General features: G+C 45.5%; 1 protein-coding gene across 3 annotated transcripts in view; it reads left to right on the top strand.

The window, feature by feature from the left end:
• LOC126209779 (tubulin-specific chaperone cofactor E-like protein) overlaps positions 1-26,663 on the top strand; it is an 81,307-nt gene that overhangs the window by 7,043 nt on the left and 47,601 nt on the right. For all 3 annotated transcript variants that reach the window (XM_049938909.1, XM_049938910.1, XM_049938911.1), the window contains one exon: positions 25,639-26,003. In XM_049938909.1, the coding sequence (XP_049794866.1) occupies positions 25,639-26,003 (365 nt within the window). The remainder of the gene's footprint in view (positions 1-25,638; positions 26,004-26,663) is intronic.

Genomic DNA, 26,663 nt, shown 5'->3' with positions numbered 1-26,663 from the left:
AAACAGGTGTAATTCTTGGGGCAAGTGTCACCCTTTTTGGGTTATCACAAATTTCTGCTAGATGGTGCCACTAAGGCATGACATTACTCTTATTTAAAAACTTGTTCCTGTTAAAATGATGGAAGCTTAGAAATCAGTCAAGATGTTGCTTTAGAGTGGGCATTTAAGGAATCAATGTTTTAAAAAATGAAAAATTCACCTTATTGTTTTTGTTGGACAATTTTTTTGGGTTTTTGTTAGTCTAATTCAATAAGTTCACCTCAAATCGCTTCCTTTAACTTTCATGATCTGTCTGCTTCGGAAAAGGCGGTTCACAATTGCTGTGCAGCAATTTGGCATTTTATCGTATTAATGGTTACGTAACAATTTGCTTGTAAAAAATAGAAATCTTAGAAATTCTTACTATTAATGTCAGCAATTTCTGTTGGGTGGTGGGTTGAATGCTTGCCTCTTTGTACTACTTTATTTTACAACTAACTGATATTTTCCAAGATGCTACTGAGCTTTAGCATAAGAAAACTATTTCAGATTCCTTATATAAAACTTGAAATTAACACAAATTCATATAGTCTTCATAAAATCCGTATCTTCACACTTCTAGCTAACATCAGAAATAAAGAAAGTACACAAATTTCATTTGAGCCACTTCTAGTGAACATAAGAACATAAAACCATCACATTGTAAGAACCACAGAATTTTTCAATATACACCAAATTATAGGTGTTACCCTACAGGGACTAAAAGCTAACATCTACATCGGAGAGCTGATTTGAATAGAGCTACTAAAATTTATGTCCAGTGGTCAACAAAAAGAAAGTGGCACAACAAATCAAGGTGGCCAGCCTAAGTGTGCTTAAATGGTTCTGTCAGCAATGAGTTACATAAACATTGCCTCATCCTGATGATAAAGTCTCCTGTGTATTCTTCGTTTATCCAGTTTGAAGATGAAAACTTTATCTGCAACTACCAAGGACAGTTTTGTTGACTCTGATGGCAAGGAATATTTGTAGAGAACTCGCATTTAAATTAGGATGTGTGATGTCTGGCACCCGTAACTATAAATCTGTCAGAAGTGAGATGTATATTGTGCACAGTGCATAACGACACATATTGGAGATGCCTTTTTAAGGATTTTGACTTCTCAGTACATTTACTCCATAATGGATTTCGTTGCTAATTACTTGCACTGTTTCAATATGAGGCAAAAATAATTTTTATGTATACTTTGCCTCTTTGTGTATGATTCAGAAGGGAGCTGCTATTCAAGCACTGTTTGAAGACACTGGGCATATTAGTAATTAGTACCTAATCAGCACTAACAGCTTTCCTTCACTGCCTAGGCAGCCTGACTTTGATTTAGCGTGCCGTCTGTTTTTGTAAACAAAAGTAAGGAGTTAATGCCGCACAAAATGGAACTTGAGACTGGGAAGACAACACAGAGTGCCAACAACAGTGCCAGTATACACTGTATTGTAATCTGGGCTAAGGACGATACTATCTAAAACTTTTGACTACTGTGCTGCTCTCATCAACCACTGAGCTTAGTGTCTTCTCTTAATGCATGATTACTAGGTATTATGGTGCAAATATAATCAAACAGCTCCCATCCGTAAGAAAATTAAAATAAAAAAAACTTACCTCATTACCCATTCTTTCTACAAATTATCTAAAAACCTGAAATGTACTGTTACCTATGTAGCAAGTAACAGTGAGCATTATAAAACTGTCACAAGTGCTAATGTACTGTAAACATCACTTAGCGTCAGCAGATGGAGGTACCTATTTTCTTTGAAAAAGACCTGTGTAATCAAGTAACAAGTAGAAGTTCCAGAGCAGTGATTTAATGTGATGGAGGAAGCAGCAGTTTCCAAAACAACTATCATGCTGATTTACTAGGTTGCATTTAGCTCACATAAGGACAATTTTCTTGTCTTTTATTAATGTATACCTTGAGTTGTTCTGTATTCCTTAGTCATTTTTGTGATGAGGTCTGCAGAATAAAAGATGATGTGACTTACCGAACGAAAGCGCTGGCAGGTCAATAGACACACAAAATTCAAGCTTTCGCAACAAACTGTTGCCTCATCAGGAAAGAGGGAAGGAGAGGGAAAGACGAAAGGATGTGGGTTTTAAGGGAGAGGGTAAGGAGTCATTCCGATCCCGGAAGCGGAAAGACTTATCTTAGGGGGAAAAAAGGATGGGTATACACTCGCTCGCTCGCTCGCTCGCTCGCGCGCGCGCGCGCGCGCACACACACACACACACACACACACACACACACACACACACACACACACACACACACACACACACACACACACACACACATCCATCCACAAGCAGACATCTCACAAGCAGACATATTTAAAGACATAGAGTTTGGGCAGAGATGTCAGTCGAGGCAGAAGTGAAGAGGCGAAGATGATGTTGAATGACAGGTGAGGTATGAGTGGCGCAACTTGAAATTAGCGGAGATTGAGGCCTGGTGGGTAACGGGAAGAGAGGATATATTGAAGAGCAAGTTCCCATCTCCGGAGTTCGGATAGGTTGGTGTTGGTGGGAAGTATCCAGATAACCCGGACGGTGTAACACTGTGCCAAGATGTGCTGGCCGTGCACCAAGGCATGTTTAGCCACAGGGTGATCCTCATTACCAACAAACACTGTCTGCCTGTGTCCATTCATGCGAATGGACAGTTTGTTGCTGGTCATTCCCACATAGAATGCATCACAGTGTAGGCAGGTCAGTTGGTAAATCACGTGGGTGCTTTCACATGTGGCTCTGCCTTTGATTGTGTACACCTTCCGGGTTACAGGACTGGAGTAGGTGGTGGTGGGAGGATGCATGGGACAGGTTTTACACCGGGGGCGGAGGTCTTCGTGGCAAACGAATCTGCTCCAGTCCGGAATCCCTGAACCATTACACCCACAACCTGACAACAGCTTTCGCATCTCGCAACTACCCTCCCGACCTGGTACAGAAGCAAATAACCAGAGCCACCTCCTCATCCCCTCGAACCCAGAATCCCCCACAGAAGAACCACAAAAGTGCCCCACTTGTGACAGGATACTTTCCGGGACTGGACCAGACTCTGAATGTGGCTCTCCAGCAGGGATACGACTTCCTCAAATCCTGCCCTGAAATGAGATCCATCCTTCATGAAATCCTCCCCACTCCACCAAGAGTGTCTTTCCGCCGTCCACCTAACCTTCATAACCTCGTAGTTCATCCCCATGAAATCCCCAAACCACCTTCCCCACCCTCTGGCTCCTACCCTTGTAACCGCCCCCGGTGTAAAACCTGTCCCATGCACCCTCCCACCACCACCTACTCCAGTCCTGTAACCCGGAAGGTGTACACGATCAAAGGCAGAGCCACATGTGACAGCACCCACGTGATTTACCAACTGACCTGCCTACACTGTGATGCATTCTATGTGGGAATGACCAGCAACAAACTGTCCATTCGCATGAATGGACACAGGCAGACAGTGTTTGTTGGTAATGAGGATCACCCTGTGGCTAAACATGCCTTGGTGCACGGCCAGCACATCTTGGCACAGTGTTACACCGTCCGGGTTATCTGGATACTTCCCACCAACACCAGCCTATCCAAACTCCGGAGATGGGAACTTGCTCTTCAATATATCCTCTCTTCCCGTTACCCACCAGGCCTCAATCTCCGCTAATTTCAAGTTGCCGCCACTCATACCTCACCTGTCATTCAACATCATCTTTGCCTCTTCACTTCTGCCTCGACTGACATCTCTGCCCAAACTCTTTGTCTTTAAATATGTCTGCTTGTGAGATGTCTGCTTGGGGCTGTGTGTGTGTGTGTGTGTGTGTGTGTGTGTGTGTGTGTGTATGTGTGTGTGTGTGTACCCGTCCTTTTTTCCCCCTAAGGTAAGTCTTTCCACTCCCGGGATTGGAATGACTCCTTACCCTCTCCCTTAAAACCCACATCCTTTCGTCTTTCCCTCTCCTTCCCTCTTTTCTGATGAGGCAACAGTTTGTTGCGAAAGCTTGAATTTTGTGTGTGTGTTTGTGTTTGTGTGTCTATCGACCTGCCAGCACTTTCGTTCGGTAATTCACATCATCTTTGTTTTTAGATATATTTTTCCCACGTGGAATGTTTCCCTATATATATATATATATATATATATATATATATATATATATATATATATATATATATATATTCCGCAAGCCACTGTATGGCGCGTGGTAGAGGGTACATTGTACCGATATATTTACGTCTTATCTATTCTTTTCACATACATGAGCAAGGGGGAAAAAAGACTGACTGTATATACCCTAATCTCTCTTATTCTGGAGAAAATGACATACTATATTTGACTATTAAGTAATTGACTAATTATGTTCTCCATTATATTTTTATGACAGTCTCATGAGCTCATGTACTGTAAAAAATTTCTCTACATTTATCCAATAGGGTTTCACAAGAACTGCATCGCCTTTTTTCTGAGGATACCCTTAAAAGTTTACTGAGCATTTTTGCTACCCTTTTGTGTGGACTATATTGACCTCTTACAGCCCTAACACCCCCCAGGGGACTCACCACTCTTTGACGGATTCGTGCTTGGCTACCACGGGGCCCCAGCCTCTGCAGCATCTTTTCCCTTCCGTGTTGCATGTCTATCCCCTTGCTACTCTTTTTCCTCTCCCTTGTCTGGGATGTTATTGGAATGTTCTGCATTGTCTGTTGCTGACATACGAACAGTTTCATCACTGTCTTTTGTTTCCTTTTCCTTCCTTCGTTTCCCTTCTTCTCTCATTCCCCCGCTTCGGCGTTTGAGGTTCCTCTTTTTCTTCTTCCTTCCTGTGTGCTCCTGACGGTCAGCCCAAGCGTCTGATTTGTAACCGGTGACTGGGTAACGTGTAACTCCCAGCCCTGGGTCGACAGGTAGGGTTCGCACGTACAGGCCCAGGGATGGGTGATTGCCTGAGCTGCTACCTTCCCAAACTGACGATTTGTCCCTCTGTCAGGTGTCCAGGAGGTATGACTTGAGGTGTGAATAATCACCTAAGGTGGATGCGCCCCTTTGTGAAAGGTGCCCACAGTTGGAAGGAGTGCACCATCAGAGACGCTGGCAATCGTGGGAGATTTTCTCGCGATGAGCCAAGCATCTTCACAATCACAGTCTACAAAATGTAAACAGAATGAGGCTAATGATTCAAAGACCCTTCCAGCTTCACCAGTTTCTGGTGGTTTCATGTACTGAAGATGGTCAGTCATTTGTAGTGGTAAATCTGTTTATTATTCAGAAAGATGTTGATGTTGTTGCCGGCCCTGAGAAATCCTGCTCTCGTTTACAGACTGGCACTTTGCTTTTGGTGACTACTTCTGATTCTCAAGTGCAACAACTACTTCCCACCTCACTTCTCCACAACCATTCTGTTCATGTTGACGTCCAGAGAACTGTCAAGGTCCAGAGAACTCTGAATTTTTCTGTGGTGTTAATTTACACTAGGCTGCTAAGTGGTCTGACTGAGACCGAAATCCAATCATATGTCTCTGATCAGGGTGTCATTGCCATTCATCGGCTACTGAAAAGGGTAGATTCCTCCTTAGTTCACGCCCGCACGTTTTTAGTCACCTTTGATAGAATGGTGCTTCCACCCAAGGTCAAAGCAGGCTATAAATTATCACAGTCCAACTGTCCATTCAGAACCCGATACACTACTACCAGTGTCGTCGTTTCAACCACACTAGTATGTCTTGTTGACACCCAACCAAATGTGTAACCTGTGGTAGAGATGCGCACGAGGTCAATTGTCCGCCGCCTCCTCCCTACCGTATCAACTGCAATGGCAGCCATGCTGCCTCCTCTCAGGATTGTCCTGTGTATCTTGATGAGAGGGCTGTCCAGAAGATCCAGGTAAAGGAGAAAGTGCCTTACCCAGGCGCCCACAAGTTATTGGCTTGTTGCAAACCCTGCATTCTCCCATCTGCCACTTAAAGTTCTGTTCTTGCTACCTCTTGCTCCATGAAGGACAGATACAGACGTGCGACCTTAAATTCAGCTCTTGAGGTTGTGAAATTGCCCAGTGTCATGGTACATTGCCATCCCCCCCCCCCCCTCCTCCGTCCAGCTGTTCAACAGGCCATCGAACTCTCTCCTTAAGGGGCGAAGCCACCAGCTACACAACCGGTAGGACAGAAGGGGTACTCCCGTGAAGACTTCCTACATCCCTCCAGCCAAACACCACCTGAGTCTTCCTCTGCTAACCTGAAAGGCTCGGAGAAGTCCAACAAAGGCAAACGGTCTTCTCCTTCGCCAACTCGAAGATCCTCTTAGACGGTGTTGCCATGTGATACCTCAGCCTGGCCGGCCTCCGTGTTACTGGTGCGCACCACCAAGAGTTTTTCTGCGTTGGACTCCACAGACCAACAGCACAAGCAAGCCGATACTTCTGTGGGCCCATGGAGCAGGATCCTCCTGCTTTTGTGACTTGTAGTAGTGTGTCTTCGCAATCTTTCACCCGGCAACCGCCGAGGTGACACCCTTCATTTCGTCCTCCTCATGACTCTCCTCCAATGGAATGTTTGCAGCCTTAGGTTCCACAAAGAGGAGTTATTGTAGCATCCTCTTGTACTCTGCCCTCAGGAAACAAAATTGTGTCCTCAAGAGCGCTTTCAGATTTCGCATTTCTTCCCGGCTCATTTTGACCTTCCCCCCTGAGGTTGGCATTCCATCTCATGGAGGTGTCATGGTGCTCATAATGTTCATAGTCAACTCATGTCCCTGACTACCCATCTTCAAGCTGTTGCAGCTTGCCTTTTCCTTCCTCACCTGACAGTTTCCCTTTGTACTGTTTATATCCCTTAATCATTCAGTGTCACAAGGGCAGACTTCCTTCAGCTTATTGGATACATACCTCACCCATTTCTGCTACTCGATGACTTTAATGCACATCATCCCCTTTGGGGTTCTACCAGAACTTGTCAGCAAGGTGCCCTCTTGGCTGATCTTCTTAATCAACTCAACCTCTTCTGCCTTAACACTGAAGTACCCACATTCCTTTCCAACTCCTCGCACACCTATTCCCATTTGGATGTATCCTTTTCCACTGCCCAGCTTGCCCATCATCTTGAGTGGTCCGTTCCTTGTGACACCTACTCGAGTGACCATTTCCCATATGCTATCCATTTTTTGACTCCTACGCCACCTGCGTGCACACCCAAATGGCAGCTTACTAAGTCTGACTGGTGGCTTTACTCCTCCCCGGCGATATTCGGAGAACAAGATTTCCCAGTTGTGATGACAAGGTGGAATATCGCACAAACATTATCCTTACTGCTGCAGAACGTTCCATTCCTCATACTTCCTCTTTACCACACCATGTCCCAGTCCCTTGGTGGACTGAGGCATGTCACGATGCAATTCGCGCGTAGACGTGCTCTGCTTTTTTAACCGTTGTTGTGCAGTGGCAAACTGCAGTCATTATAAACAGATGCATGCAGAGTGTCGTTACGTTCTTCAGGATAGCAAAAAAGCTAACTGGATTTCATTCACTAGCTCTTTTAACAGTTCCACCCCTTCCTCTTTCGTGTGGGCCAACCTGTGACAGCTCTCTGGGACCAAGATCCATTCTCCAATTTCCAGCCTGACAGTAGTGGACAATGTCATCGTGGACCCCATTGCTATCTTCAACACCTTGGGCCAGCATTTTGTGGAAATTTCTAGCTCTTTCCACTATCACTCTTGTCTTTCCCCATCGGAAATGAGCGGAGGAAGCTTGGGCGATACTCTTCTCTCATCAGAATCGTGAGTGCTACAATGCCACATTTACTATGAGGAGCTAGATCGTGCTCTCAGTTCATCCCGATCCTCTGCCCTAGGACCAGACGCTGTCCGCATTCAGATGTTCCGTCACTGTTCTCTTGTGGGCAAGCACTTTCTGCTTAATACATACAACCGCATCTAGGCAGAAGGCACATTTGCTGGAAGTTGGCATGAAACCACCTTCATATCCATACCTAAGCCCTGTCATGACAAAATCCTTCCTTCTAGCTACCGCCCCATCTGTCACCAGCTGTTTTTGCAAGGTGATGGGATGTATGATTCATGCCCGGCTGGTATGGTGGCTCGAGTCTCATAATTTGCTAACGAATGCGCAGTGTGAATTTCGAGCACAGCATTGTGCAGTTGACCATCTCGTTACTTTGTCCACCCATGTCATGAATCGTTTTCTGCGGTAATCCCAGACTGTGGCAGTGTTTTTCAATTTGGAGAAGGCCTATGACACCTGCTTGAGAACTGGTATCCACCGTACTCTTTACACGTGGGGCTTCCATGGCCGCCTGCCCCGTTTCCTTCAGGAATTTTTAAAAAGACAGAGTTTTCAAGGTGTGTGTTAGTTCTGCCTTGTTGGACCCCTTTATCCAGGAAACCAGTGTGCCTCAGGGTTCTGTCCTGAGCGTCGTCTTCTTTGCTATTGGCATTAACCCTTCAATGGCCTGTCTCCTGCCAGAGTGAAACAGAATTGTCTTGTGTACCCGGTACACCTCTTGCAGGTCTTTAAACTGTATGCCACTGGAGCTACTTACATGTCCCTAACCATTTCCAGTTACCTAATCAGGAAATAGAGACCTGCAGTTTAATGTGGAATCCGAACTACATGTCTTTCGTGACCACTCCAACATATGTGAGAAGTGAATGCTCGGTTAAAAATCACAGTGAAAAAGTTGTGATCTGAACGGGATTTGATTCCACACACTTTGGATCACGAAGTGTGTGCTTTACCATTAGACCATTTTTGTTTGAGAAAAGAAAAGAATGTGACCATTAGACCTTACATACGTTTTGGAACTGCTATCTCTTGATGATGCTTGACCTCGGTAATTAGTGTTCTGTTTATAAATTTTCTGTCAATGCTAATGAGAAGCTAGGGAAAAACAGCAGCTGACACAGAAGGAAAATGTTGGACCAGCACTAAGGAGAGATGGAGATGCAATTCCGTGTAAAGTGCATGATCTCCATGCATGTCGCGTTTCCATACAAATTGAGACACTTAAGTTCTTCCTTGCCTGTAACATTTTGCGTACTCAGTCACGAACAGTCCGCTCGCCATGCAAGGTAGAGTTGTATCCTGTATGCCGAATATTACCTCCAAATACCAAAAACTAATGATACAGCGTTCATGGGCTATGTTCGCTACTTCGCATTCTCTTCCATTCCCTGTAGTATAAACGACTCTATGCACTTACAAGGAAATAGTAGTGAATTTTTTGCAAATGCTCATTCACACATGTTTGCTTCCATTCACTCCGTTGTAAACCAGGCTTTAGGTGCTTAAAATTGATGTCTGTGAATGCCGAGTCACACACTAGGTGGGCCGGGCTGTACAAACTGCTGTTATAAGCTGTTCTTCGCATGGCAAAAGTGTGTCACTTCAAAATTTTATAAATACTCGCAGCACCTCCTAGCAGCTAAAATTTTTACAGTGCATTTCTGTCGGTCTTCTTCCTGTGTAAAAATTTTCGGGATAGGTTTAGACATGTCTTAATGGACCATTCCCTTGTAAGTCTTCTATCTGCTTTCCCTGATAAAACAATGGAAAATCCAGGACAGAATGTAACAATATTATGAAAAAGATAGTTGTTACTCACAGTATAGTGGAGATGCCAAGTCACAGATAGGCACAACAAAAAGACTATCACACAGTAAACTTTTGGCCAGTGCTGATGCAGGAGCGTGCAAGGATGAGGTGGAGAGAAGGTAGGGCAGCTAGATGAAGTAGAGGAGTTAGGCAGGGGGCAGGGGCACAGGAAGACAGACAGAATGGGGGGGGGGGGGGGGGGGAGTGTAGCAGAAAAGGTGAGAAGTAAAAAGATTGGGTGCGTTGATGGAATAGTGGGCTTATGTAGTGCTGGAATGGGAACAGGGAAGGGGCTAGATGGGTCAGGACAATGACTAACGAAGGTTGAGGCCAGGAGGGATACAGGAATGTAGGATATATTGCAGGAAGAATTCCCACCTGCTCAATTCAGAAAAGCTGGTGGGAAGGATCCAGATGGCACAGGCTGTGAAGCAGCCTTTGAAATGAAGAATGTTGTGGTGGGTGACGTGCTTAGCAATGGGGTGGTCCAGTTGTTTTTTGTTTTTGGCTACTGTTTGTCTGCAGCCATTCGTGCGGACAAACAGCTTGTTGGTTGTCATGCCCACATAGAATGCAGCACAGTGATTGCAGCTTAGCTTATTGATCACATGAATGGTTTCACAGTTTTCCCTGTCTTTGATGGGATAGGTGATGTTTGTCACAGGACTGGAGTAGATGATGGCGGTGGAAGAAGTCTTGCATCTAGGTCTATTACAGGGATAAGAGCCATGAGGCGAGGGGTTGGGAGCAGGGTATGTGTAGGAATGGGTGAGGATGTGTAGCTTTGGTGGGCGGCAGGATATCAATGTGGGAGCAGTGGGAAGGAGAGTGGGTAGGACATTTCTCGTTTCGGGGCACGATGAGAGGTAGTCGAAACCATGATGGAGAATGTAATTCTGTTGCTCCAGTGTAAAAGGTTGGGAGAGTAATTAGTCTGTGAAGGCCTCAGTGAGACCCTCGGTATATTTCGAGAGGGCTGCTCATAAGTACAGATACAACAGCCAGAGGTGGCTTGACTGTATGGAAGGGACTTCTTGGTGTGGAATGGGTGGCAGCTGTTGAAGTGGAGGTATTACTGGTGGTTGGTAGGGTTGATATGGACAAAGGTATTGATGTAGCCACCAGAGGTGGAGGTAAACAACGAGGAAAATGGCTTACTGGGTTGAGTAGGACCAGGTGACACAAATGGGTGAGAGAAGGTGCCGAGGTTCTGGAGGAATGTGGGTAGGGCATCCTCAGCCTCAATCCAGATCACGAAGATGTTATCGGTGAATTTGAACCAGGTGAGGGGTTTGGGGTTCTGGATGTTCAGGAAGGAATTCTGTAGATGGTCCACGAATAGGTTGGCACAGAATGGTGCCACGCAGGTGCCCATAGCTGTACCCCAGATTTGTTTGTAGTTAATGCCTTCAAAGGAGAAGTAATTGTGAGTGATGACTTAGTTGGTCATGGCGACTAGGAAAGAGGTTGTTGGTTTGGAATTCACTGTTCATTGGGAAAGGTAGTGTTGAATAGCAACAAGGCCATGGGTATTAGAGATGTCAGTGTAAAGGTAGGTGGCATCAATAATGATGATCAGGGCACCATATGTTAAAGGAACAGGAACTTTGGGGAGTCGGAGAAGGAAATGGTTGATGTCTTTTATATAGGAGAGTTTGTTGCGGGTAATAGGCTCTATGAAAGCAAAGATGCTATGAGTGAGGGCACAGTAACAAGGCACAATGAGGCATCCTGGGTCATTGGGTTTATGGGCTTTAGGAAGCATGTAGAAGTTAGGACTGTAGGGAGTGGTAGGAGGGAGTTGAAAGATGGACTCCAGGAAGAGGTTCTGGGATGGGCTGAAAGATTTGAGGAGAGACTGGAGATCCTGCTGTATTTCTGAAAGGGGTCACTGTAGCAGAGTTTGTAGGTGGATGAATCTGACAGCTGGCAGAGTCCTTCTGCCAGGTAGTCCTTCCAGTTCAAACCATCAGAAGCAGGCTGGTAGATTTGTTACGTGTAGGTTCGAACAACACATAAGTGCTTAGGAAATTCAGATGGGAATCACTGGAGGTAAGGTGAAATTCTTTTTGAGAAACGCTATTGAAAAAAATTTAGAGAACTGGTATTTGAAGCTGACTGCCGAATGGTTCCACTGACGTAAACATACGTTGTGTGTAAGGACCATGAAGATAAGAGGAGAAGCATACAGACAGTCATTCTTTTCCTTGCTCTATCTGCAAGTGCAACAGGAAAACAAATGACAAGTGATGGTACAGGGTACCCTCTGCCAAGCACCATACGGTGACTTGCAGAGTATCCATGTAGATGTCAGCAGGTCAGGGTCAGTTTTAAGGTGGTGGATTGCAGTTCTTTCAGGTTAGTTTGCATGTAGATGGATTTGAGGAATGACGGTGAAGCAAGGTTCGAGGTTAAGAAATTCTGGAAAGTTAACAGGGGGTGATCAGGGGGCAGTAGGGATGGCTCACGATTGGGTGGAGGAGTGAACTGAGTCAGGCAGGATTCAACATTGGTCTTTCATTGAGCCTGATTGGTAGAGCTGGTGGCAAAGTGTTCCCACGGTAGGGAATAGGAGAAAGAGAGAAGGTCTTTAACAAGACCTGTATTATTGAGTTTGGGAGTGGGGCAAAAGGTGAGGCCTTTGTAAAAGACTGATAATTCTGAGGGGCTAAGGCTTTTGGAGGAAAGGTTCATGTCTGTGTTTAGGATCTATTTGGATTCTGTGTGGTAGTAAGAGTGAATTTTGGAGGGTGGGGTAAATGTAGTAGATCTGAGAGACAAGGTTTGGTAGCTATGAGGGGACATGGGATGAGGTTTTGGAGGTTGCTGTAGGGGTGGTGGACAGTGGTAGTCAGAGGCAGGAGTAGAAAGTGATCAGGTTGGAGAGTTTTTTGAGGCAGTGTTGTGCTTGTTGCTCTAGTTACTGGTTGGCAAGAGTTTAAATGTGTATTAGGGGATCCAGGAATTTGGGATTGCATAGCAGGAGAATTCTACAGATGGAGAGAAGGTATTGCAAGCAGGTTTGGGTCTGATTGATATGGTTTTGCAGGACTAAATTCGTGAGGGGTAAGGATTGGCTTAACCTGAACAGGAAGAGGTCATTGTGGAAGGAAGGGTGGCAGCTGGACATAGGTAATTTATTGGTAAGGCCACTTAGGTGGATACCATGAACCAAGCAACAACACAGAACACCATGTTCTGGCCAGGGATAAGGAAACTTTTCTGTATTGACACAGATGGAAGGAGCAAGGATCCATGATGGTGGATAAAAAGGCGTAAAAATACCTAAATAACATAGAATTGTCTGAAAAAATTCACAAAAATACGCCCTAACACATGGGAAAAATCACAAAAAGGAAGAAATGGATGAAGTAAGGGTAAACAAGATTAAATCTGAGGGAGTAGTTCGATAGTGCAAGGTGAAAACCAAATTAAATAATAATAATAATAATATTAATAAAAATAATAAAAATAAAAATCCCGTGGAGGCCCGGGAAAAGAATAGGCCTCCGGTATGTCCTGCCAGTCGTAAAAGGCGACGAAAAGAACAAACCACTAATAGGGCTAACCCCCCTTTTAGTGTGATCAGTTGGTTCAGGACAGAACTAAAGAAGCCTCTGACAAGTGCCGTCATGATCGGGGACGACGCTTGAACCCTATGCCCGCCCACAATGGTAATGACACTGCTAGCCAACTAGAAAATGATTCAAATCCAAATAGGTGTTTTGCAGGATATGCTTCCTGCAACCACCCTAGAAGGAAAACAGAGGATGAGATGGTCAGATGAAGTTAATCGACACCTTATGTTCTGTTATTACCTAGGAACCAACACAACTGGATACAGATCACAAGTATACACAACATTTATTACCAGATACCCAGAATTAAAATTTTTAACAGAACAACGACTAGCTGATCAGATCCGTGTAATAATCAAAAATAACAGGATACCCCAGTCAGAATTAGAAAACATCAAACAAAAAGTACAACAAATACTGGAACAAAATAATGTGCAATCAGAAGAAGAAGAAAATACAGTAATGGACTCAAACATCCCAGAGCAAACAAACAAAGAACAACACGCATCAATTAAACAATCAGAGGAAAATGAAATCTTAAGACGGCCACCAGAACAAGCACAAATAGAACACGAAGTGACACACATGTTAGATACAGAAGAAAAATTTCAGCTGACATATATAGAATACAGACACAAATACAGACATTAGACCATTCTTGCAAAGACCGCCAAATAACCCACAAGTCGAAACAACAATAAAAACTATCAACACAATCATACACAACAAAATAAATGAAAACACAACTATGGAAGAGTTAAAACTACTGGTTTATGTAGGAGCACTCACTACACTAAATATACACACTAGGCAGAGATCAGAACCAACCAACACACAGAAGAAACCCACAAAACCAGCATGGCAACACAGGCTACAGATCAGAATAGAAAAACTGAGAAAGGACATCGGACAGCTAACACAATTTATAAGAAATGAAATGTCAGAAAAAAAAACGAAAAAGGTTAGGTAAAATCTCGCAACAAGAAGCGATAGAGCAATTAGATGAAAAGAAACAGAAATTACAAGCATTGGCCAAACGACTTAGAACATACAAAAAAAGTGAAAATAGAAGGAATCAAAACCACATTCAACACAAACCAAAAGAAATTTTACCAGACAATAGATAACACACACATTAAAATAGACAATCCACCAAACATAACAGACATGGAACACTTCTGGAGCAACATATGGTCAAACCCGGTACAACATAACAGGCATGCACGGTGGATACAAGCAGAAACAGACACATACAAGGTGATACCACAAATGCCTGAAGTGATAATTTTGCAACATTAAGCCACCCGAGCAATTAATTCTATGCACAAATGGAAAGCCCCTGGAAAAGATAAAATAGCAAATTTCTGGCTAAATAAGTTCACCTCAACACATTCACATCTAACTAAATTATTTAAAAAAATTACATTGCAGGCCCATACACATTCCCTGATACACTTACACATGGAATAACTTATCTGAAACCTAAAGATCAAGCAGACACAGCAAACCCAGCAAAATATCGCCCCATAACATGCCTGCCAACAATATACAAAATATTAACCTCAGTCATTACTCAGAAATTAATGACACATACAACACAGAACAAAATTCTAAATGAAGAACAAAACGGCTGCTGCAAAGGAGCACGAGGATGTAAAGAGCAACTGATAATAGATGCAGAGGTGACATATCAAGCTAAAACCAAACAAAGGTCACTACACTATGCGTACATTGATTACCAAAAAGCTTTTGATAGTGTACCCCACTCATGGTTACTACAAATATTGGAAATATACAAAGTGGATCCTAAATTGATACAGTTCCTAAACATAGTAATGAAAAATTGGAAAACCACACTTAATATCCAAACAAATTCAAATAATATCACATCACAACCAATACAGATTAAGCGTGGAATATACCAAGGAGACTCATTAAGTCCTTTCTGGTTCTGCCTTGCCCTGAACCCACTATCCAACATGCTAAATAATACAAATTATGGATACAATATTACTGGAACATACCCACACAAAATCACACATTTGCTATACATGGATGATCTAAAACTACTGGCAGCAACAAATCAACAACTCAACCAATTACTAAAGATAATAGAAGTATTCAGCAATGATATAAATATGGCTTTTGGAACAGACAAATGTAAGAAAAATAGCATAGTCAAGGGAAAACACACTAAACAAGAAGATTACATACTGGATAACCACAGCGACCGCATAGAAGCGATGGAAAAAACAGATGCCTATAAATATCTAGGATACAGACAAAAAATAGGAATAGATAATACAAATATTAAAGAAGAACTAAAAGAAAAATATAGACAAAGACTAACAAAAATACTGAAAACAGCATTGACAGCAAGAAACAAGACAAAAGCCATAAATACTTATGCTATACCAATATTGACTTACTCATTTGGAGTAGTGAAATGGAGTAACTCAGACCTAGAGGCACTAAATACAAGTTTGCAATGCCACAAATATAGAATACATCGCATACATTCAGCAACAGAAAGATTCACATTAAGCAGAAAGGAAGGAGGAAGGGGATTTATCGATATAAAAAACCTACATTATGGACAGGTAGACAATTTAAGAAAATTCTTTATAGAACGAGCAGAAACTAGCAAAATACACAAAGCGATCACTCATATAAATACTTCAGCTACACCACTGCAACTTCATAACCACTTCTACAACCCTTTAGATCACATAACATCAACAGACACGAAGAAAATAAATTGGAAAAAGAAAACACTACATGGCAAGCACCCGTACCATCTAACACAGCCACACATCGATCAAGACGCATCCAACACATGGCTAAGAAAAGGCAATATATACAGTGAGACGGAAGGATTCATGATTGCAATACAGGATCAAACAATAAACACCAGATATTACAGCAAGCATATTATTAAAGATCCCAATACCACAACAGATAAATGCAGACGTTGCAAACAACAAATAGAAACAGTAGATCACATCACAAGCAGATGTACAATACTAGCAAATACAGAATACCCCAGAAGACATGACAATGTAGCAAAAATAATACATCAACAGCTTGCCTTACAACATAAACTTATAAAAAAACACATTCCCACATACAAGTATGCACCACAAAGTGTACTGGAGAATGATGAATTCAAATTATACTGGAACAGAACCATTATAACAGATAAAACACCACCACATAACAAACCTGACATCATACTCACCAATAAAAAGAAGAAATTAACACAACTAATCGAAATATCCATACCCAATACAACAAATATACAGAAGAAAACAGGAGAAAAAATTGAAAAATACATCCAACTGGCTGAGGAAGTAAAGGACATGTGGCATCAGGATAAAGTTGACATTATACCAATTATACTATCAACTACAGGAGTCATACCACACAATATCCACCAGTACATCAATGCAATACAGCTACATCCAAACCTATATATACAACTACAGAAATCTGTAATTATTGATACATGTTCAATTACCCGAAAGTTCCTAAGTGCAATATAACACATACCATACAGTTAAAAGGAAGTGACGCTTGATCAAGGTCCGTGTCACTTTCCATTTTTAACCAGACTTAATGTCTGAGAAAGTAAAGAAAAAGTATTAATAATAATAATAATAATAATAATAATAATAACATCCAAACAGAACTGTCATTATTCATTATTACAACAAATGAAGTTTTGCAGTCTTTGTACAATTCCAGCAATGATACTCTGCTGGTCCATAACAGTATCATTGGAAAACAGTCTTACAGTGCGGATGATCCTACACTGACTAGTCACATTAATGTGACTACCCATCAAAACCCTGAATAATCACCTTTCGCAGCACGGACCATTGCAAGGCTTACAGGGAGCGAGTCAGCGAGGTTTTGGAAGCTACTGACAGGGATATGGAGCAGTGGCATGGCCAGCTGCACTAGATTTCTTGGTTGAGAATCAAAGGCAAAAATTGCCCAATTGAGGTGGTCCCACAGCTTCTCAATTGGTTTTAATTCCGGGGAGTTTGGTGGCCAGGGGAATACGGTTATTCATCCTCGTGCTCATCGAACCGTACACATACATGACGAGCTGTGCAACATGTTGCATTGTGCCGAGGAAAAACAAACTGGAAGTATGGGTGGATGCGGTTCCCAAGGGTAGGTGCATGCTTGTGTTGATCCATTGTACCTCCCAGAATAACAGGGTCACCCAGGGAATTTCACACCAACATTCGCCAGACCAGAATCCTCTCTTCTCTGACCTGCACCCTTCTGACAATTTTTGCAGCGTATTTTCTTTCAGATGTTTCATGCCATACATGCTGTTGGCCATCTGTCTAATGGAGCATAAAACACGATTCATCTGAAAAGGCAGACTGCTGCCACTCGGTGGATGTGCTATTGGTGTGCAAATTCCAGCCTTCATTGCTGATGAATAGCAGTTAGCATGGCTGCACGAACCAGGTGCCTGTTGCAGAGGCCCATATGCATCAATGCTACCTGAAAATGTCGTTGAGGACATGCTGATGGTAGCCCCTCGGTTCATCTGAACAGTCAGCTGCTAACAAGACACGTCCGTTTTACACATCTCCGCAGCCACCGTTCACCCTTCATCTGTGGCCCACTGTGCACTGCAGCTGCTTTGGCACAGGTTTTAGATAGTGCCATTTGCAGTGGGTGGTATACTTCAAACACAACAGCATACAAACTCCCCCCTGCGGGTCCGGGGTAAGAATAGGCCCGAGGTATTCCTGCCTGTCTTAAGAGGCGACTAAAAGGAGTTTCAACCGTTTCGGCCTTCCATGTGATGGTCCCCCTTGGGGTCTGACGTCAATTTTTCAAAATTCTACAGAAGTATGAGCCTTTTGGGGAAGGACGCCTTACGTGGTGTACCACTGGTCCTCAGTGCACTAAGACCTTGGCACTCACCATTGTAACGGCGTTGTAACCATACCCACTATTCCTCCAGTTGGGCCTAAACACCTGATGGGTTGTACAAGTTACGCCCATAGTGCATCCCCATCTGCACCTACGATCATGATGGACTTTCCATGGCACCCGAAATCCAGCATGGTAGCCAGCCCGTTGTGGTGGGGTCATGTACCCTCTAGGTTGTAGCCCCCTGACAACACAGGGATCGTACTGCCGATACCTGAGCTGCACCCTCCCCACGTCGGCCAAGGAGTAGATGCCCGTCTCCTTGGGGCATCAGGACTCCCGGCAACGGTCATCCTGCCAGGTGGCCCTTGCTGAGGCTGGGTGGCGCCCATGGGGAGAGCCCCTGGTCGGAGTGGGTGGTATCGGGGCGGACGTTTCGCAGATGAAACGTCAACACATATCAGGCCGCTCTGCGGCCGAGTCTTTTAAAAAGAAAGGTACTGTCTCTGGTTCTGGTTCTCCTGCCCTTTCCCCCTTGGCCACTCCCTGGGAGGAAGGACAGGCCCGCCGGCTTGGGGCGAAGTACTTCCCATGCTATTTGGTCTGTTCCCGAACTGATGGGGGGACGTTCGCCACCTTCAAGCCCATGTTCTTTGTTCAGCATATCAAGGACATCTTCGGGGAAATCGAGGCTCTCAGTAAAATGCGTTCGGGGTCCGTTCTTATAAAGACCACCTCCGCCACACAGTCGGCGGCGCTCCAGGCATGCGACCGACTAGGGAACATCCCAGTGTCCATTGTCCTGCATCTGGCATTGAATAGGACGCAGGGGGTTATTTTTCATTGGGACCTCCTGCTGCAATCTGATGAGGAGCTCAGGGCCAACCTGGAGCGCCGAGGCGTGCATTTCGTCCGGCGAGTCCAGCGTGGCCCCAAAGACCGTCGCATCGACACCGGGGCCTTTATCCTCGCCTTCGAGGGGGACGTTCTCCCGGAGAAGGTAAAGGTGATGTGCTACCGGTGCGACGTGCGACCTTACGTCCCGCCTCCTATGCGTTGTTTTCGGTGTTTGCGCTTTGGGTACATGTCATCACGGTGTGAGGCTGAGCCCCTTTGTGGCGATTGTGGACGTCCTCTTCGTGAGGAACATACATGCACCCCACCACCTCGGTGCGTAAATTGTCCTGGCATCCACTCGCCTAGATCCTTAGACTGCCCCGCGTATCAGAAGGAGAAGAAGATTCAAGAACTCAAAACTTTGGATTGTCTCTCTTATTCTGAGGCCAGGAAGAAGTATGACCGCCTCCATCCCATGACGTTGACCACTTCGTTTGCCTCAGTCGTGTCCACTCCTTCTGTGGTATCCTCACCCCTATCCTGTCCCCCCTCCACCTCCTCCCCCCATCCGGGGTCTATGCCTCCGCCTCCCAAATCCCTCCCTTCCCAATCCTCCTCCCTGCGCGTGAGAACCTTCTTCGGGTCCAGCCCACCATCCCTGTGCCTCCTCGGACTTCCAAGAAGTAGTCTCTATCCCCCTCTCCACCCCGGCGCGTTTCGTCTGACGCTACATCCGTGAGTCGCTGCTCCCGGCCGTCCTCAGTTTCGCCGGGACGCTCTGCTGCCAGGCGCTCAGCTGGCCTCTCGTCGGCAAATGATGCTGCCCCTCCTACACTACCCGGGACAGCGGCCGCAGCTGGCGACGACTCGATGGAACAGGATCCATCTCCTGCCGGTTGTAGCGTTGTTCCCTCGAAACCTGGCCCTCTGCGGCCGTCGAGGTGACCAGCTCTTCCCCCGTCTTGTTCCCCCTCTTTTTTGACTAGCGATGGCCTTGTTACATTGGAACATAAGAGGTATTCGATCTAATCGGGAGGAATTACAACTGCTCCTCCGCCTGCACTGTCCGCTCGTCTTTGGTCTCCAGGAAACCAAGTTGCGCCTGACTGACCGTATTGCCTTTACCCACTATACCTCGGAGCGGTATGACCTCACCCCTGTGGACGGTATCCCAGCTCATGGTGGGGTCATGTTGCTCGTTCGGGACGATGTCTATTACCATCCCATCCCATTGACCACCGCACTCCAAGCAATAGCTGTCCGTATTACTCTTTCTGCTTTTACTTTTTCAGTTTGTACCATCTACACTCCATCGTCATCTGCTGTTAGTCGGGCTGACATGATGCACCTGATCGTTCAGCTTCCCCCGCCGTTTTTATTGTTTGGCGACTTCAATGCCCATCATCCCCTTTGGGGCTCTCCTGCATCCTGTCAAAGAGGCTCACTCTTGGCGGATGTCTTCAACCATCTCAATCTTGTCTGCCTCAGTACTGGCTTTCCTCTCGGACTCTACTCATACCTACTCCCACTTGGACCTCTCGATCTGTTCTACCACTCTTGCCCGTCGGTTCGAGTGGTATGTCCTTTCTGACACCTATTCGAGCGACCACTTCCCCTGTGTCGTTCGTCTCCTGCACCACACCCCATCCCCACGTCCTTCGAGCTGGAACATACCGAAAGCTGACTGGGGACTTTACTCCTCCCTGGCGACCTTTCTGGACCATGATTTTATCAGTTGTGACAGTCAGGTCGAATACCTCACAGCTGTTATCGTCAATGCTGCCGAACGTTCCATTCCTCATACTACCTCTTCACGTCGCGTTTCCGTCCCCTGGTGGAATGAGGCTTGTAGAGACGCTGTCCGTGCTCGACGATGTGCTTTACGCACCTTTCGCCGCCATCCTACGTTGGCGAATTGTATTGGATACAAACGACTCAGAGCGCAATGCCGTAGAGTCATCAAAGACAGCAAAAAAGCTTGTTGGGCCTCTTTCACCAGCTCCTTTAACAGTTTTACTCCCTCTTCTGTTGTTTGGGGTGGCCTGCGCCGGCTGTCGGGCATTAAGGCCCACTTCTCGGTACCTGGCCTGACCTCAGGTAATGAGGTCCTTGTTGATCCTGTGGCTGTCTCCAACACCTTCGGCCGGTTTTTTTTTGTGGAGGTTTCAAGCTCCGCCCATTACCACCCTGCCTTCCTTCCCAGGAAAGAGGCAGAAGAGGCTCGGCGACCTTCCTTCCACTCGCTGAATCTGGAAACTTATAATGCCCCCTTTACTATGCGGGAACTCGAACGTGCGCTTGCACTGTCCTGGTCCTCTGCTCCGGGGCCAGATGCCATTCACGTTCAGATGCTGGCACATCTTTCTCCGGCGGGCAAAAGCTTCCTTCTTCATACCTACAATCGCATCTGGACCGAAGGTCAGGTCCCCATGCGTTGGCGTGACGCCGTCATTGTTCCTATACCCAAACCCGGGGAGGATAGACACCTTCCTTCTAGTTACCACCCCATTTCTCTTACAAGCTGCGTCTGTAAGGTGATGGAGTGCATGGTTAATGCTCGGTTAGTCTGGATTCTTGAATCTCGACGGCTACTTACCAATGTCCAATGCGGCTTTCGTCGCCGCCGCTCCGCTGTTGATCACCTTGTGACCTTGTCGACATTCATCATGAAAAACTTTTTGCGAAGGCGCCAAACGGTAGCCGTGTTCTTCGATTTGGAGAAGGCTTATGATACCTGTTGGAGAGGAGGTATCCTCCGCACTATGCACAGGTGGGGCCTATGCGATCGCCTGCCCCTTTTTATTGATTCCTTTTTAACGGATCAAAAGTTTAGGGTACGTGTGGGTTCCGTGTTGTCCGACGTCTTCCTCCAGGAGAACGGAGTGCCTCAGGGCTCCGTCTTGAGCGTAGCCCTTTTTGCCATCGCGATCAATCCAATTATGGATTGCATTCCACCTAATGTCTCAGGCTCTCTCTTTGTCGATGACTTCGCGATCTACTGCAGTGCCCAGAGAACATGCCTCCTGGAGTGCTGCCTTCAGCGTCGTCTAGACAGCCTATACTCGTGGAGCGTGGCAAATGGCTTCCGGTTCTCTGAAGAGAAGACGGTTTGTATCAACTTTCGGCGATATCAAGCGTTCCTTCCGCCATCCTTAAATCTCGGTCCCGTTGTTCTCCCATTCGTGGAAACAACTAAGTTTCTAGGTCTCACATTGGACAGGAAACTTTGTTGGTCTCCGCATGTCTCTTATTTGGCGACCCGTTGTACATGTTCCCTTAATGTCATCAGAGTTCTTAGTGGTTCATCTTGGGGAGCGGATCGCACTGTCCTGTTTAGCTTGTATCGGTCCATCGTCTGATCGAAGCTGGATTATGGGAGCTTCGTATACTCGTCTGCTCGGCCATCCCTCTTACGCCGTCTCAACTCCATCCACCATTGGGGGTTACGTCTTGCGACCGGAGCCTTCTACACTAGTCCTGTCGAGAGTCTTTATGCTGAAGCTGCCGAATTACCATTGACCTACCGGCGCGACGTACTGCTGTGTCAGTATGCCTGCCGGCTGTTGTCAATGCCCGACCACCCCTCTCATCAGTCCTTCTTTGCCGATTCTCTCGACTGTCAGTACGGGTTGTATGTGTCTGCCCTGCTGCCCCCTGGAGTCCGCTTCCGTCGCCTGCTTCAACAATTGGATTTTGCCCTCCCTACCACCTTCAGAGAGGGTGAGAGCCCGACATCACCTTGGCTCCAGGCTCTGGTTCAAATTTATCTCGACCTCAGCTCACTCCCAAAGGAGGGTACTCCAACTGCAGTGTATTGCTCACGGTTTGTCGAACTTCGTGCTTGCCGGTTACACCTTTATTTACACCGATGGCTCCAAAACTGACGATGGTGTTGGCTGTGCCTTTGTCATCAGGGCCGCCACCTTTAAATATCGGCTCCTCGACCAATGTTCCAGCTTTACGGCCGAGCTTTTTGCTCTCCATCAGGCCGTTCAGTATGCCCGCCGCCACCGCCATTCATCGTATGTACTCTGCTCTGATTCCCTCAGTGCTCTTCAGAGCCTTGGAGCTCCCTATCCGGTCCATCCCTTGGTGCAACGGATCCAGCAGTCCCTCCATTGTTTCGCTGATAATGGTTCTCCTGTCAGCTTTCTGTGGGTTCCCGGACATGTAGGAGTGCCTGGGAATGAGGCTGCAGATGCTGCAGCCAAGACTGCAGTCCTCCTGCCTCGGCCAGCCTCCCATTGTGTCCCGTCATCTGACGTTCGTGGGGTTGTTTGTAAGAGGCTTGTGTCGTTGTGGTGGGATGCTTGGTCATCCCTCCAAGGAAACAAGCTCCGGGCAGTAAAACCGCTCCCAACTGCTTGGACAACCTCCTCCCGACCATCTCAGCGAGAAGAGGTCCTTCTGACCAGGCTGCGGATTGGGCATTGCCGGTTTAGCCACCGCTACCTGCTCTCCGGTGACCCAGCCCCGCAGTGCCCTTGTGGTCAATCATTAACAGTGCGCCATGTTTTATTGTCGTGTCCCCGCTTTAGTCAATCTCGTGTTGTCCTATCCCTGCCATCTACTTTAACGGATATTTTAGCTGATGACGCTCGAGCAGCTGCTCGTGTTCTGCGTTTTATAACTTTGACTGGTTTGTCCAAAGCCATCTAACTTTTTTACTTATTTTATCTGCATCTTTGTCAGGACTTTCTGGTGTCCCCCCCCCCCTCCTCTTGAGTTTTACTAGATTCCATGTGCTCTAACAACTGTGACTGGGCGCTAATGACCTCAGTAGTTGAGCGCCCTTAAACCCCACAAAAAAAAAAAAGCATACAAACTGGTTTACAAACTTAGTTGTCTCAGAATTGCTTCTACCCTTGAACTGAAATCCAATGAAAATGCTGTTTTGGATTTCAGATAAATCGCTGTTTTCACATTATGACAATGACTGCACTGTTTTCCACGTCCCCCACCCCCCTCTGACATACTTTCCGTACTGTCCATTGCTAGTACTGCCATCTGTGATGGATTACTGCACATTGACATCGTACATAGGCGGTGGTCACACTTGTGACTGGACTGCATATACACCGAGGTGACAAAATTGATGGGTTAGTGATATGCCCGTACACACATGGTGGTAGTATCATGCACAAAAGGTATAAAAGGGTAGTGCATTGGCGGAGCTGTCATTTATGCTCAGGTGATTCATGTGTAAAGATATATGCATGACGCATTGCCGCATGATGGGAGTTAACGGACTTTGAACGCGGAATGATAATTGGAGCTAGATGCGTGGGACATTCCATTTTGGAAAATCATTATGGAATACAATATTCAGAGTGCCACTGTGTCAAGAATATGTTGAGTCATTGCCTTTCACCACGGACAACGAATTGGCCAACATCCCTCACTTAACGACAGAGAGCAGCGGCGTTTGTGTAGAGGTGTCGGTGCTAACAGACGAGCAACACTTTGTGAAAACTGCAGAAATCAGTGTGGGAGGTATGACAAATGTATCCATTAGGACAGTGCAGCAAAATTTGGCATTACTGAACTATGGCGGCAGACAGCTGACGTGAGTGCCTTTGCTAACAGCGTGACGTTGCCTGCATCTCATCTCCTGGGCTCGTGACCATATTAATTGGACCCTAGACAGCTGGAAAACTGGTGTGGTCACATGAGTCCCATTTTAAGTTGGTAAGAGCTGATGGTAGGGTTTGAGTTTGGTGCTGACTCCATGAAGCCATGGACCCAAGTTGTCAACAAGACACTGTGCAAGCTGGTAGTGGCTTGATAATGGTCGGGGCTGCATTTATGTGGAATGGACTGGGTCTCTGTTCAACTGAACTGATCATTGATTGAAGATGGTTATGTTCAGCTACTTGGAGACCATTTGCAGTCAAACAATGATGGAATTATGGATGACAATGGTCAACATCACCAGGCCGTATTTGTTCACAATTGATTTTGTGAACATTCTGGACAATTTGAGCGAATGATGTGGCCACCCAGATCACCTGTCACGAATCCCATAAGGACATAATCGAGTGGTCAGTTCTTGCACAAAATCCTGCACCAGCAACACTTTGCAATTTTTTACTGCTATAGAGGTAACATAGCTCAGTATTTCTGAGGGGACTTCCTATGACTTGTTGAGACCATCTCACATTGATTTGCTGCGCTACTCTTGGTTAAAAGGAGATCTGATACAGTATTGGGAGGTATCCCATGAATTTTGTCACCTGAGTGTGTGTTAAATCACTTATGCATGTTGTAAAGAGTAGCGGTCCTATTATGATTTCTAAGGGCATATCCACAGCTACTTTAATTTCTGTAGAACATGTTGTCCTGTGTGACATACTACGTAACATTAGTAGAAAATTCATTGAGCCATTCCCATATTTGCGATCATGTTGCATATTATCATACCTCAATAATCGTACAGCGTTGAATGCCTTTCAGAAATCCTGGAAGTTGGAATCTACCTGTTCACATGCATCTATTGTCCACACGAAGTCATGTATGAATAGCGCAAACTGTGTTTTGTGAGTGAATGAATGACGTGATTAAAAGTAATTGCATTTATACCCATTTCTGTTACTCATTAATTTTAATTTTGGTTGTGTGCTGATGTAATATTGGAAATTTTGAAATCATTATAAATGTTAGCTGTTTTCCCAGTCTTTTGTACATTTCTGTGTGCTCGTAGTCTGGAAGAGCTGCACCTGAGTTTGAACGAGTACAGCCACGTGGACCTGGAAGCCACCTCTCCAGTCGGCAGCAGCAATGGCAGCGCCAGCGTCGACAACCGAGAAGACAGACTGCAGCAACAGGACGGTAGCTCGCACCCTCATCCGGACCCACAGGTGGTGCTGCGTGGCGACGTGCCGGCACCCAGTGATGATGCGCCCTGCCTGCCGCCACACTACCAGTTCACCGGTGTCCGGAGGCTCCACTTCACGGGGAACCCCATCACACAGTGGTCGGAAGTGGCGAAGCTGGGACGCGCGTTCCCGCAGCTCGAATCACTCGTGTTGGCAGACTGCCCACTAGAGTCGCTCGACACGGGGACAGGTAGTAAAAGTCTTACAAAAGTTTAATCTCGACAAAATTCTCCTGTAAAAACTTACTGTGTATGCCGCTTTCTCACTGCATTTCATTCTCAGTAACGACTTGCACATTTAGCGAGGGGAGATGAATACAACAATTTGTGAGTCATTTGTCGGTAACCAGTCACAATGCTCATTTGTAATTTCCTATGGTTTGTGAATAAACTTAGCTGGTATTTTGTTGTATTAGGTTATAATTCAGCCACATCATCAAAATTTTTGGGAAAATTGGAAATGAGACATACAGATACATTATTACAATGATGATTGTATATTTCACATCACTAAGTTATAACAATCATATTTTTGTGTTGGGATTTGTTGGCTTTGCCAGCTTGTATGTCAACCTAACATAGATGTCAAGCTACCTACAGGTCAGTCTCATATGTACAGGGTGATCCATTGATCGTGACCGGACCAAATATCTCACGAAATAAGCATCAAACGAAAAAACTACAAAGAACGAAACTCGTCTAGCTTGAAGGGGGAAACCAGATGGCGCTATGGTTGGCCCGCTAGATGGCACTGCCATAGGTAAAGTGGATATCGACTGCGGTGTTTTTTTAAATAGTAATTACATGTTCGTGCAGTACGTAAAGAAATATGAATGTATAAGTTGGGCCAC

This window comes from Schistocerca nitens, chromosome 10, assembly GCF_023898315.1.
Source record: "Schistocerca nitens isolate TAMUIC-IGC-003100 chromosome 10, iqSchNite1.1, whole genome shotgun sequence".
Lineage (NCBI taxonomy): Eukaryota > Metazoa > Arthropoda > Insecta > Orthoptera > Acrididae > Schistocerca > Schistocerca nitens.
This window is presented reverse-complemented; position numbering and strand designations above follow the sequence as displayed.